The sequence below is a fragment of the Homarus americanus genome, unplaced genomic scaffold (assembly GCF_018991925.1).
Source record: "Homarus americanus isolate GMGI-L3 unplaced genomic scaffold, GMGI_Hamer_2.0 scaffold26591, whole genome shotgun sequence".
NCBI classification, from domain to species: domain Eukaryota; kingdom Metazoa; phylum Arthropoda; class Malacostraca; order Decapoda; family Nephropidae; genus Homarus; species Homarus americanus.
Genome location: NW_024755595.1, coordinates 586,118 through 600,099, shown reverse-complemented (window position 1 = coordinate 600,099; position 13,982 = coordinate 586,118). Strand labels below are relative to the sequence as shown.

The window sequence follows — 13,982 nt, the reverse complement described above, 5'->3', positions numbered from 1 at the left end:
GCTGTTATTGTTTAATGTTAGTACAAGTGAACTACTTATCATGTAACCTAACTTGATCTAGCTCAAAGCACCCCTTACCTTTTAATTTTGTTATTATACAGTAATCTTTAAAGTACTACCGGGTAGCTCTCTTCTGTCAATTACAATTAATATAATTTAAAACTTTTCAGGTGGAGGATAGTGATGCTGTCATCTTGTCCTCTGAGAGTATGCCCAGCAGTGAGCCACCATCTGGAGATGAAAGTAACCGAACTGTACCTGGTAACAGGAGAGTTCCTCGTTGGCGGAAGAAATACCTTGTTGCGGGCCTCTTTTCATCTTACTACAAGGAGGATGAGTAAGTGTAGATTATTCTGTAAAGTTATATAATTATTTTAGGATTGCATTTATTATAATATTAAACCCTTGCTATTCATGGCAGTTAGGTTCCAAGGAATGGAGCAAGTTGGCAAGACTGCGAATAGTAACTACCTCAGTGCACTACTGTATACCTGTCCAGTTTATGAGAAGCCTAAGTCACCAATACTACTCTTCTTCATATGTGAAGTTTGGAGCTTGTTGAAGTGTACTGTACAGGAGAATGAAATCTGGTTACTGAAGCATAGGGAGGTCATCAGGATTACTGGTGCAAGCGGGTGCTGCAGTGGTGGTTGGTAGAGAGGCGGATGGTGGAGAGGCGCATGGCGGGGAGGTGGGTGGCGGGGAAGGGCAGAACATCACTTTTAATGGTGAATAATTTTATGAAAAGAAAACAGTGAATGGATGGAGGCTCACCTATGAATTAACTGAGTGTGGGCCATAAATACTTAGGTGTTCAATCATTGTGCAGTTTGAATAACCTAATCATACTCTACATAGTTTGATGATAATTTAGTTTTCCATTGCATCATTATTTCTTTTCACCTTGCAGGCCCCGAAGAAGAAATGGTGAAGTGTCCTTGCCAAAGAATAAGCTAACTTATGATCCAGAGGAGCATGTGCATGGCCTTCTTCCTCCACCATGCTACTGCCGTAAATGGCTGAGAGAGAGACACATTGACTTTGTGCTACCATACGACCTTTGGTGGCTCCATGAACACAACATGCTTCCTGGAAGAGATATTGTGCCATCGTGGAATTACAAAAAGATCAAATCCAGTAAGTGTACGATGAATTGGGCATTAAGTAATGGTATAATTATCATAGTTAATATTTGGTAAAGAATTTATAATGAAATTGTTTAAGCTGGTCAGTAAAGATCTTTGCTATATCCTGAAACATCATCAATATTTATTTTTTTAATTTGATATTTGGTTCTTTAGTTGCATATACTGTATATTACTTTACTATTAAATGGATCTGTTTCAGATGTGTACTATGATGTCAAGCCAAATCATGATTATGAATTACAAGCATGCAACTGCAGGCGCCCCACCAAACCTGGCGAACGTGGCTGTGGTGACGATTGTATTAACAAGATGATGCTTATTGAGTGTTTCTCGCAGACTTGTCCTATTGCAGACTCATGTGGTAATCAGCCTATCCAAAGGCATGAGTACAAAACATGTCTCCAGCGTTTCATGACTCCAAACAAAGGCTGGGGCATCAAGGCAACTCAGGAGATCAAAGCTGGAACATTTATTATGGAATATGTTGGTGAAGTGGTTAGTGAGAAAGAGTTTAAGGTGAGGATGCAGACTAGGTATGCCAATGACACTCACCACTATTGTTTGAATCTCGATCGTGGAATGGTCATTGATGGACATCGGATGGGAGGAGATTGCCGATTCGTCAATCATTCTTGTGATCCTAACTGTGAAATGCAAAAGTGGTATGTCAATGGCCAGTATAGAATGGCTCTGTTTGCCTTAAAGGATATTGATGAGGGAATTGAGTTGACTTATGACTACAATTTCTCTCTCTTCAACCCTGCTGAGGGACAAGAATGTAAGTGTGGATCAGAAAATTGTCGTGGCGTTATTGGTGCCAAATCACAAAGGGTAAATGGTTTTATTGATGATAAGAAGAAAGCTCCCAAGAAAGATATGGGAAAGAAACGTAAGCGTGGAACAACAACTGAAGCAGATAACAACTACATTCCCCGTCCACATTTCACTCCAATCAAGCCACTCTCTCACCAGCAACAACTTTTTATCTTGACTCACAGATGTTTCCTTATTCGCAATTTAGAAAAGGTCAAGAAGTCCAGAGATCGTTTAAGTCGTTGTGCTGAGAAAAAACATGAAGAAGTCTTGGATGACCCGGATGAACCCAGCACCAGAGTTGAAAAGTTTCTTACCCACTTTACTGCTCTTAATACTGCTCGATCTGTGAAAACACGACGTCTTGCTCAAGCCGAAGATGACCCCGAAATGACCCGATTAGCTAAACTAGCACAAATCTTTAAAGATATTTTTGATAAACTTGTTGCATCTAGAGATGGCAATGACAAACCCTTGGCCACTCCATTCATGACGTTGCCATCCAAAAAAAAGTATCCCACATATTTCATACGAGTTGGGGAACCTATTGATTTGGCTTTAGTAGAGAAAAACATTCTTACAGGCCATTACATTACTGCCGAGTCATTTGATCGTGATGTAATGCGTCTGTTTGCTAACAACCTTCGATTTTTTGGGCGGAACACAGAAGTGGGGCAGATGGCTGTTGGTTTAAGACGGGTATATAGTGAATGTAAGTTACAGTTCAAACCTTTACTTGAAGAAGTTCTGGGAGAAGATGCACTCCCTCCTGCATTTGCTAATTCTAGTCCCAATGAAGAGTTCGAGGATGAAGATGTGATTCGGTGTGTATGTAATCTACACCGTGATGAAGGAGTTATGATACAGTGTGAGAGGTGTCTGGTGTGGCAACACTGTGACTGTATGGGTGTGACGGACTCTCCCGACCACTACCTGTGTGAAGAGTGCTCACCACGCCTTATCTCTCCAGAGGTTCCCATGAATCCTCAGCCTCCAGATGCTCCCCGAGACCACAAGTATTTCATCACCCTGCTGAGAGACAACCTACAGGTCAAGCAAGGTATGAGAAATAACACAACCTTTGATGTTTAGGAAAGATTCATAATAATATTAAAGTCAACTTAGAAAATGAAACCCATGATAAAAAGACAAACTTATATTAAAATATACAAATCTGATGGAAATTGGCTTCCTTGTCATTTGTAAGTCGCAAGTAGAGTACTGTACTGTACTTATAACTGAAAAGGATGTCGGTGAGCTTTGAAATTTTATTGTTTTAATAAAAAATTGCCTTTTAACAGGTTATATTCTCAGACATTTTTATAACTATGCGAATAAAGTCTAATGGTATAAAGGTGTGGGTTCCCAGTATCCTAACCTGTTCTCTTAAACTAAATTTTGTTAAACAGTTTATTCTTACCAACCACACCACGCTCCTTGAAAGGAAACACAATAAGGCATTTTTTCTAAAGAAGAGAATGTCCCCAGTACTGTTGTGATATTATTGGTCAAATCAACCAAGCTCATTCTAAAATGTGGCTGAAATTGGTTTGGGATATATTGTATGTATTTCACGAGACACCTTTTTAAGGATTGCTTTTTCATTGTCATCTTACTCTGTAGCCACACATCAAGTGCCTTTACCAGTGAATCATTAAAGCATTAGACATGCTCAAGGTAGCTGCTGCTTATTCTTGTGACACTAATTGTATCATCTTATTATGTTTTTACTGGTCATTGATCTAACCAAAACTTGACTGTTCTCAGCAAACTTCTGGCTTTGAGTTTTGGGTTGCATCTATCAAGAGATGAAATGATGTCAGTAATTAAGATGATGGTAATGATAGTGATAAGGATGATTGTGATAATGCAAGTTAATACTAAAGCATGGTCTTTTGTCCTAAATTTCTTCAGTGATTAAATGTACGGTATATATAGGTATAAAAATATAATCCTATTTGTCTCAGGTGACAGCGTGTATATTCTGCGCGATCGGCCTCAGCAGAAGCCAGGAGAGAGACGGCAGCCAGCGTACCGCCTCGTCAAAGATGTCAAACCCCATGATCTCCTAATATTCAAGATAGAAAACCTGTGGATTGATGAAAAGTATGATTTTTTCTTTTCTTTTATTTATATTTTCCATTTTATTATACTGGACACTGTGGTTACTACCATTAAAAGGAAAAATTATCAGTTCACTATATGCAAAAATAGTTTCATACACTGTATTATGTACTGTATGTAGAAAATACAGTAATAGAATAATTTAAAGGGGTAAGAAATGACTGAAAATTAATATGATTCATATTTAGATTATGAATATTCAACATGGATATACAGATACAGTATTTGCATTTCTTATATTAATTGTTCTTTCTTTCACAACAGGGGAGACAAGTTTGCATTTGGTCACCATTATTTACGTCCACATGAAACCTTCCATGAGCCATGGCGAAAGTTTTTCCCAAATGAAGTCATCCGTTCACCACTGTGTGAGATCTTGCCCTTGGACATGGTAATAAATCATTGCTGGGTCTTAGATCTTAACAGCTACTGTAGGGGACGACCCATAGGAGCACAGGAGGACCATGTATATGTGTGCGAATATCGGGTAGACAAAGGTGCCAGAGTGTTCTCCAAGATAAGCAAACCGAAGTACCCTATCTGTATCAAGCCATATGCCTTCATCACCTTTCCAGAGAGGCTAAGACCACAACGGACATACACTGTGAGTACAGTTGTGACATGAAATTTAGTAATATTGTCAAGAAGTTTAAAATTATTTAGGTTACCAGTACAGTACTAATGTTAGAAAGGTTTAATTGAGATTTTTCCATTCTTATAACTATAGATTAAGCTATGATTTTAGTACTGCAGATTGTAATTCAAGATGATGGCGGCAGTGGTGGTGGTGGTTTACATGCTGTGTGGAGAGGGTGGTGCCGAGTCATCTGGGTTAGATTCCACATCACTTATAGTAGAAGTAGTCTGGATAACATCAAGGGGAGAAAGCACAACTATGGGACTGTCACCACCAGACATAAATAGAGGTAGAATGCTGGAGTGGCTGCAAGCTCCTGCAGCAAAGAAAGTGCAGTTGGGTGTGGAGGTTGAAGGCCCTTGAGAAGGGTGAAGGCAGACCAAGTTTTGAAGAACCGCATCATAGTTGTCTACCTTATCAAACGGTGCTTTTGAACTTACATCTCCCTGTAGGGTGCAAGGATAGTGTCTAAACCATGCTTAAAATGCGATGTTTTTATCTATTGTGGCCTGCATAAGAGCCTCAGCCTGTGATAAAAGTCAGCCACCTTCTTCATAGACAATTTTTTAACCTGAGAAACCACCTCTTGCTCCTGTTTATTGTAGTTCGTATCACCACCAGCCATATTCATGAGATCATCCCCATTCAACTTATTATCCTGGGAATCAATAAGTTCCATTATGTCTTCTTCAAGGCCTAAGAAGTCTACTGCATCCATCTTATGTCACATGATAACAACATGTTGCACTGCTGTTGAAAATTTGTGGAAGCCCTTGAAATCATTTACTCCCAGGAGTTGTTTAATATGATTCAGGGGCAAACAATTTTGTCATGGAACAAATCTCTATAATAGGAATCAATTAAAATAGGTTTCAAGTTATACCATTCTGAGTTATGGACAACATTTCAGAAACATAACCCTTCTGTAACGTGAAAGATGCCTGTACTCAGAATATATTCATAAATCTTGTTTATTTATCACTGTTCTCATATTCACCACAATGATATTATTCAATAATACAATCAGAATTTTTCCCTGTCTCTTTCAGCCTCATGAGGTGATATCAAACAGCAGAGGTCGCAGTGGAAGCAGTGGAGGATCGAAAGATTGTCGTGGCGGATCAGAGGAGCGTGGGAGCAGTAATAGTAGTTATTCCAGCAGTAACAGCAACACCAGCTCCTCTTCTACAGCCACAACAGCCACCACAAGCTCCATTGCAACCACAAAGTCCAGTGCTGCTAATAATACCAACACCATCAGTAATAATAGTGACACTGTTACCAATATTAACAACAACAACAACAACAATAGTAGTGGTACCAACAACGGAAGCAGCAGCAGTAGCAGCAGGAGCAGCAGATCTCGAGACCGAGGGGTTCCTCCGCCTCCTCCTGATGAGATAGATGATCACACCCCACTGGCTACTGTAAGAGCTGAGGCCAGGGCACAAAAGGCATGTGATAGCTGGCACCCAACCACCCTTGGCTTTTCTTGGGTTAAGCTCCTTACACCAAAGCTGAGACATTATAGCAACAGTGATTAGAAGATAATGTCAGCTTGATGTTGGGAGCATGACTAATTACTGATTTTCTTGGGTTAAACTCCTCACACCAATGCTAAGAGGCATTATAGGAACAGTGAATAGCAGATAATGTCAGCTTGATGTTGGGAGCATGACTTTACTTATTACTGATATTCTGTGGTTTTTCTTTAGCTTCGCATGAGGTCTTTGGTATGTCTTTACTTTTCATTTAGAAATCTGTGACAAGTCTTCTTTGTGTACCACAGAAAATCAGATCCATTGAGTAAATTTTTTTCTTAAATCAATAATTATCAATCTGGCTGTAACTATTTTTCTGTAACTACTTTTCATGAGAAACCTAAGTTTGCAGAGTATATAAAATCATTAGCTTTTTAAAAAAAAAAAGCTATGAACTTATTTAATTTTCCTTTATTTCCAAAATTATTGCTACATTTTTTAAGACGGCCCTCCTATCCTCCCCCGTAGGATTACAGCATGACCTATGGCTTGGGAATACTAAAAGCCTGTTTGCTTGTTTTGCTCGTACTCTACAACTGTGATGGAAAATATTTTCAGTAGTTCAATTACTTCATTGACTTTCTTTGAATACTGACAACTATGAATTAATTCTCTTGTTCATGCACATTCAAGCCAGCATGTAGAATATATTTTAGTAAAATTTAAATGGGGTAACTGGGTTATCTTTGCTTAGCTGCAATAAACAAACTACATTGACAATGTTATAAGGTCTTGAACTTATTTCTGGCTCAGGCAGAAGGGTACAGCAATTGCTAGAATTTGCACAGGACTTGCCTTGTTTAGGAATCTGACTAAGCTAACCCTCTTCTGTTTGAAAGGTAATGATATGCGGTACACACAAGACCACTAGTATTTGCCATTATTAATTTACCCTTACAATATCCCATGCTTTTTAGGCAGCCATGTGTCTTGAGTTAAAAAAATAAATAAATATAATTTGGTCTTAAAATGTATATACAGGTATAAGATATTTAGTATTCAGACTTTTCTATGAGGAATTGCTACAGAAGATTTGCATACACACTCTTATTATGCCTGACAATTATTAACACACACCTCCTTCCAACAGCGTGCCAAGAAACGTGTTCGGGTGAATAAAGTGGCAACAAGACTTCTCACCCAACTACCAACAAAGGGTGCAATAGACTTGAGTTATTTATTGGAGAACAACAAAAGGCAGCGCAAGAAAACGGCAGCTTTTACCTCCTGAGATTGGCTCATAGGCTGGAACGGCCACCTCACACTCAAGGAAATGGAGGGGCAAGTGTAAAGACAAGAATTAGGATAATTAAGTAATTAAAAATAAATTATTTTTATTATATATATATATAAAATATATATATATATATATATATATATATATATATATATATATATATATATATATATATATATATATATATATATATATATATATATATATATATATATATATATATATATATATATATATATATATATATATATATATATATATATATATATATATATATATATATATATATATATATGTTTTTTTTTTACAAATTGGCAGACAGATAGCACTCTGTATTCAAAATTTAATTTTGAGGTATTTCTTGTGTCGTGCCAGCCTTCTGTGATTACAGAAATTTAAGCAATAGAAAAAAATAAAATTTTAAGGTTTGCTCAAGTTGTGTGCATTACTGTTTTGCCAACAAAGGGTGTAACCTGTCTGCTAAGTTTGAGAAAAAATGTTTTTGAATGGGATGGAAAACAGACATTGGTTGATCTGACTCACATGAGGACATCTTACTAGAAGCTTGAAGATAAATAATAATAAAACCTTGATTCATGGATAATAGTTTTGGCCAGATGAGAGCTTGTTGTAATAAATCAGGTTGTTTATTATTACTGTGTCTCTTGCTGGGGAGTTTGTTGTTTTTACTTGTGAGTCAAGAAAAGCAGATGTTAATGGAATAAACACATTTTTATACCATTATTGTCTGCCTTCTATTTGTTATTGAATGTTAGCGTGTAATCATTATTGGTGTGAAATCCTGTATGGTATGCGAGGAACAAGATACTCTGCCCATACAGGAGAAGGCAGAATTCTTTGAAAGATACAGTATTCTTAAATGGACTGAAATTCAGAAAGTTTTATAAAATATGTGAGGCACTCTTAGTAATATAAAAAGTGTGGTGCTTTTGATAGAGATGGAAGAATGTTGAAAAAGATTGATGGGGCCAAAGCTTTACAAGTGACAGAGCTTTATATTCTTCTGTACATACAAATAGAAAATTAACCCGAGAGACTTGAAGTGGGGAATGTTAGGCTTAGGTTTGTGAAATTGAAGAACAAAGTAATTATCAGATAGTACAGATCTGACAAGGAAACTGTTAATCTTAGAAATTCCTATGGAATACTTACTTAGTATATATAGAAATGATCAAATTGGTCTTATAACATGGATGGTGATTAACTCCAAAAATTTTTACCTAATTTTTTTTATTTATTTATGCTGGAGTTTTAGTTGTCTAGTGGTTCATAACTTTGTGAGAAGAACCTCTGACCTGAAAATTTTCCGAGTTACCATTTATATACTGTACTTTGAATGCAGCTGTAAATTTTTTTATGAAGTTCAGATATGATTTATAATTAATAGTACAATATGATGCTTTTTCATATGTTAAAAAGTGTTAACACTGAAACTGTGTAGTGCATCATGTGGTCTGATTACATGGGCAGAAAAATGAGATTAGAGGCAAATAGAATCATGAAACAGGCAGCTAAAGGACAAGTTCAGTGAGTTTCGTGTGGGCACAAAATTGCACATGATGGTCTGAGGAAGGCTTTGTTCTAGCCTCTTTTGTACTTCAACTTCTTAACCAGAATATGCCATAGATATTGCAAAGGATTACCACTGTACTTACTGATTTATTGTTGTAAGTTCAGCACAATTACAAGGTTTTAAACACATAGAAATATAAGAAATCATGGCTGTAAGTTATCCAATTATATAATTGTACTGCTTGTGTAGATACATAGCTGTAAGAAAGTACAGTACAAAGATTTTTATTTTTTATTTTTTTTATACTAGTGTGTTAATATTAAACTTGAGAGCATGCTTTTCTGTAGGGTAACTAGTCACTGGACGAATTGCCATGCATTTGGTCGATCCTTCCATCATCCCTGTGTACAAGCAATGAAATGAAACTTGTTATCAGTATGATGCAAATTTCAGTATCAGATACTGAATTCACATGCAAGAGGAGTATGTAATACTCATGTACACTTTCATACTTGTAAATTAAGACAACAAATCAAAATTTTTATAAAACCTTAGAAAAGGGCTGGATTTTGTAGTAGATGTTTAATCTATGATAGTAAGTACAAGGATTTTTAAGTTATTTGATTGAGATTTTTAATATATACTTTTAATAATGAATTTTACACTAAGTCAGATTTCTGGTTTCTCTCAAGTATCTGTAAATATTGTTTGACTGGAGAGCAAGAAAGTGACTGAATGCTGTGCATTGTTGTGTGTAACATAGAAGGAATATTTTTATAATGATGTCCGGCAGCTCTTTTGTTCACGTCATTGTTATTACGGTGTCATACACCCTTCGCTGTTTCCCTCATGTTGTGTTTACGTTTGTCTACGTATCACCTGGCAAGATCAGAAAACACCCCCAACACTAAAAAGAAGATAAATTGCACAAAAAAAGGCAAATTTTAGAGATTCGTGTATCGTTTTTCTTGCCTTGAAAGTCAGATGACAACAGGTAGCCTCGTCCTCCCAGGTGGTTAGTTTGTTTTTTAGTCCGGAAGGTTTTTAGAGACGGGGAGGCACTTTTTCATCGGGGTTTGCCTAGGAATAATTGATTACAATAATTTAGTAACCTACCAAAGATATTTTGCAAAATTCAGAACAAATTTTTTTTGTTATCAAATTGTATCTATGTACAATTAATTGAAGTTGTTTTACTAAGTGTCTTTATGGTAAAGATTGATATTGTAGTGCTTTGACAGATAAAAATGCATGTACAGAAGTTGAGATTATAATTATTGTATAAAACAATTGCTTAATGTACAGATCCCATCGCATAAACTATTTTGATGCGTGCATTCCAAGTGTTCCTCCCCTACTAATAAATCCAGGCTGATGATAGCGCATATTTGTAGATATATGACGTATGAAGTGAGTGAGAGATTTTTTGCTACTGTTTGGATGTTGTTTATTCTTTGTATTTGGAGCAGTGGCAGAAGATGCGTGTTCCTTCGTCTCTGTTACCGTGTCCTGCTCCATTGTTCACTCCTATGTGTCCTGCTCCATCGTTCACTCCTATGTGTCCTGCTCCATCGTTCACTCCTACCGTAGTGTCTCCCAACATTTTCTCATGACTCACTCACAATAGAATTAAGCAACTGCAACAGTACCATTAGTTCAGAAAGCTTTTTGCCAGTTAATTGCTGTTGACGGATGTTGTGCATGGTTCACAAAAGTGTTTGTACATGTAACATTTGTTCAGTAGCATTGGACCATAGTTAACGTCTGTGGTAGCCATGTTGGCCCATTTACTGTGGCGGTAACTTAGTGTCACTTCTGCCTGCCACTCCATTAACTATGGTTTGCCCTCTTACCTAAGCAGTTTACAATTTTGCCCCCTAGTTATACTTATTTGTTGGGAGCTCCTCTGTGTCGTAGATTTTTAAAGTTTATGTTATTCAATCCATGTACAAGTGGCGGGAAGGTGCATACCCCTATCAATTACAAAGCGAATCTTACTTTCACTGTCCTATGATATGAATGAATACTGCAGTTCACTGAAAAATTATTTCCATGACAATAGCCCAATATGCATCTTCCCTTATCTCAGGACATAATGTTCATTTGTACATAACCATGAAATTCATCTCAGAATAAATTATAATTTTAATTATGTTTTTCAATATCCGTAGACCAACATAAAAGAAGGCAAAAACTGTGTATGGGTTTATGTATTAATTAAGTACTTCAGGCTACAGGAAAACCTCAGTACAACTTGTCTGTACCAACTACCGAAGGAAAAATGCCTTGGATACAAGATAAAAAAACTTGCCAAAAAAGTTAAAAAAAAATTTAACTACACTGAAACAATACAAATAAATCATTTAAGGATAACACAGTAAATTTTTTAAACAGAGATCTAACTTCAAATTTGGGCCTATCAAAGTAATGACTGCCATTCATTGTCTACTTATATAGTACTGGTGACAACTTACTCTCTCTGCACTTGAAAGAAAAACATTCCTAATTCTTCACTCTTTCATCTCACTTATCTTACACATCCCTCCTCAGTGCTACAAACCCCTTTGCAATTCCACACACCCCTCCCCAAGTTTACACACTTCTTATTCTTACATACTCCAATCACCAATCACACACACATCCCATAATAATAATAATAGCTGGTCTTTTGTTTCGCAAAAGTGCCAGTTCTTCTTAAGAAATCACGAGTGCTTGAAACCACAAATCAAAGACATGAGAATAAAAAGAAATACTGTACTGTAATAAAAGATCACAAAAAGTGACAGTTCAACTTCTATCATACATATGCCCTTAAGTTTTAATACTTCCTAAACCCTGTAATTCTCCATCACTATCCTTTTCAGGATCATTAGCTTAGAAAAAATAAATCAATCAAGGTGTGAAGTTGTTTCTTAAAGGCCTCCACAGAAGTTAGCTGCTTCATGGAAGCAGGCAACCAATTTTACAATCTGGGTACTGTATAGGAAAAGGATCAAGCACCAAAAGAACATTCCCATACTGCTTTAGGCTTCTCAAGGTGTGAAGGATCATCACTACTACTGCACAAAATCATTTCAGGATGTGTAGTCAGTGGAATTAGTAGGTTGGCCAAATACTTAGGCTCACCTAACATTAGTGTGATACAATAAAGCACTCAAAATATACACTAGAGAGCTCTGGAGGCAAGTGATGTCACTGCCTTTCAATCTTCGACCAATACAGTGTACTCTTGAGAAATTTATACCAATATACAGTATTATAATGGATGTACAATTTGTGTGGAAAAAAGTAAAATTAATCAATGAATATTATTTTCTAATGATATATTATGCCATAGTTCTGGTTCCGTGATGTTAATATTTGTGGACAACAGGTATGGACCGAGGCCTCTCATCCTGGTCAATTTATAGTAGAGTTGAAAATCAGAAAACCATAGTACAGTACTAGAAAAGCTATTATATTGCTTTTGTTGCCACCAACGGAATCTCGAATTTTTTTCTTTGCAAACAATAGTTTAGACAGGTCTAAGACAATGGCCCTAGAACTTCAGTTCAAATGTCAACATACACACCCAGGTCCTTTACACATTCGTTCTCTGTTAATGCTGTTTCTTTGTCCTGTTGGGAATGCCCACCCGCGGTGATATACCCTTATGGTGTACTAGAGTCTAGTACAACACTATAAAATTACACACCGGTTTCCCCCTTTGTGATCAAATAAAAAGATTGGTACTTGCGTCAGCACCAGAAGGTAGGAATGTGAACATTTCTTCACACCTTTTTCGGTAATATTTTCTGCAGGAGGAGGGTGAGGGTGGCTACTCCAACCTCCCCACACTACTACCTCACTGTCTTGCCTCTCACCTATTGCATTCCCTCATTAGGAAGTCTGGTCTCTGGCCTCCCAGCTCTAGAAAACCCTGTCTGTGGTACCGGTGTGGGTCTAAATGTCCTTTTTTTAAAGCGAGGGTTTAAACATTAATAGAGACCAAAATTTGATATATTTATCTAAGACCTAAGAATATTCCAAGGGGGTGATGGAGGGTTAGCTTAGGTTAGACTTGTGTGTGTGTGTGTATCACCAACTCTCTTTTTCCATTTTCTTGGCTGCCTTCCTAACTCGTGCCAGTGCCAATTTAGCCGGCGGGGTGGACATCGAGTACCGGATGAAGGGTCTTTTCAACATAAGACAACTCCAGGCAGGAACAAAGGTGTCTGCAGCTTCCTTTACTGAACTTCAGTACGCAGACGACCTCACCCTTGTCACTTACACTGAACGCGACTTACTGGAGACCCTGAACACCTACTCAGATGTGTATGCACACTTCGGCCTCGAGGTGAATGTACGTAAGACTCAGATTCTCTTTCAGCTTGCCCCTAGTTCAGACACACCTCCACCATCCATCCAGCTTAATGGTATAACCCTCTCTAATGTTACCCACTTTCAGTATCTCTGCTTCCACCTGTCCACCACCTCGGACATCGATGAAGAGGTTCAGCATCGGATTAGATGTGCATCTTAAGCCTTTGGTAGACTTCAAAACTGTGTCTTCAGCTGTATGGCAGCGAAACATGGGTCACATGCAGGAGGCACCTCAAGGCACTGGAAAACTTTCACCAACGAGTTCGCTGGGAAGAAAAGAGAACAATTGCCACTATTCTTGCTGACACCAACAGAAGTAACAGGCTATCATTATTCATGAACAACTATGCTGGACAGTCACCTAACCTGAAAAAGTGCCAAGTCGACCCCATCACCTGGAAGACGATTACTCCACACCTTAACGCTTGAAGGAGCACCACACAAAGTGTCAATACTTTCGAGTTCGCCTGACTTCATAATGAGGCAGACAAGCGCCAGCGTCGGAAAGACGCTGCCGCCGCCGCCCCTCCTGCACAAGATGTAGCCCCCCACATGTGCAACATCTGTGAACGATCCTGCCAGTCCC

General features: G+C 37.7%; 1 protein-coding gene across 4 annotated transcripts in view; it reads left to right on the top strand.

Moving 5' to 3' along the window:
* Positions 1 to 7,600, top strand: part of LOC121856616 — a 117,925-nt gene extending 110,325 nt beyond the window's left edge. For 3 of the 4 annotated variants that reach the window (XM_042352267.1, XM_042352269.1, XM_042352266.1), the window contains 7 exons: positions 171 to 337; positions 911 to 1,137; positions 1,348 to 3,021; positions 3,929 to 4,067; positions 4,350 to 4,689; positions 5,772 to 6,176; positions 7,354 to 7,600. In XM_042352267.1, the coding sequence (XP_042208201.1) occupies positions 171 to 337; positions 911 to 1,137; positions 1,348 to 3,021; positions 3,929 to 4,067; positions 4,350 to 4,689; positions 5,772 to 6,176; positions 7,354 to 7,494 (3,093 nt within the window). In that variant the 3' untranslated portion in view covers positions 7,495 to 7,600. The remainder of the gene's footprint in view (positions 1 to 170; positions 338 to 910; positions 1,138 to 1,347; positions 3,022 to 3,928; positions 4,068 to 4,349; positions 4,690 to 5,771; positions 6,177 to 7,353) is intronic. The other variant, XM_042352268.1, reaches the window with a different exon arrangement.
* Positions 7,601 to 13,982: the final 6,382 nt, after the last annotated feature.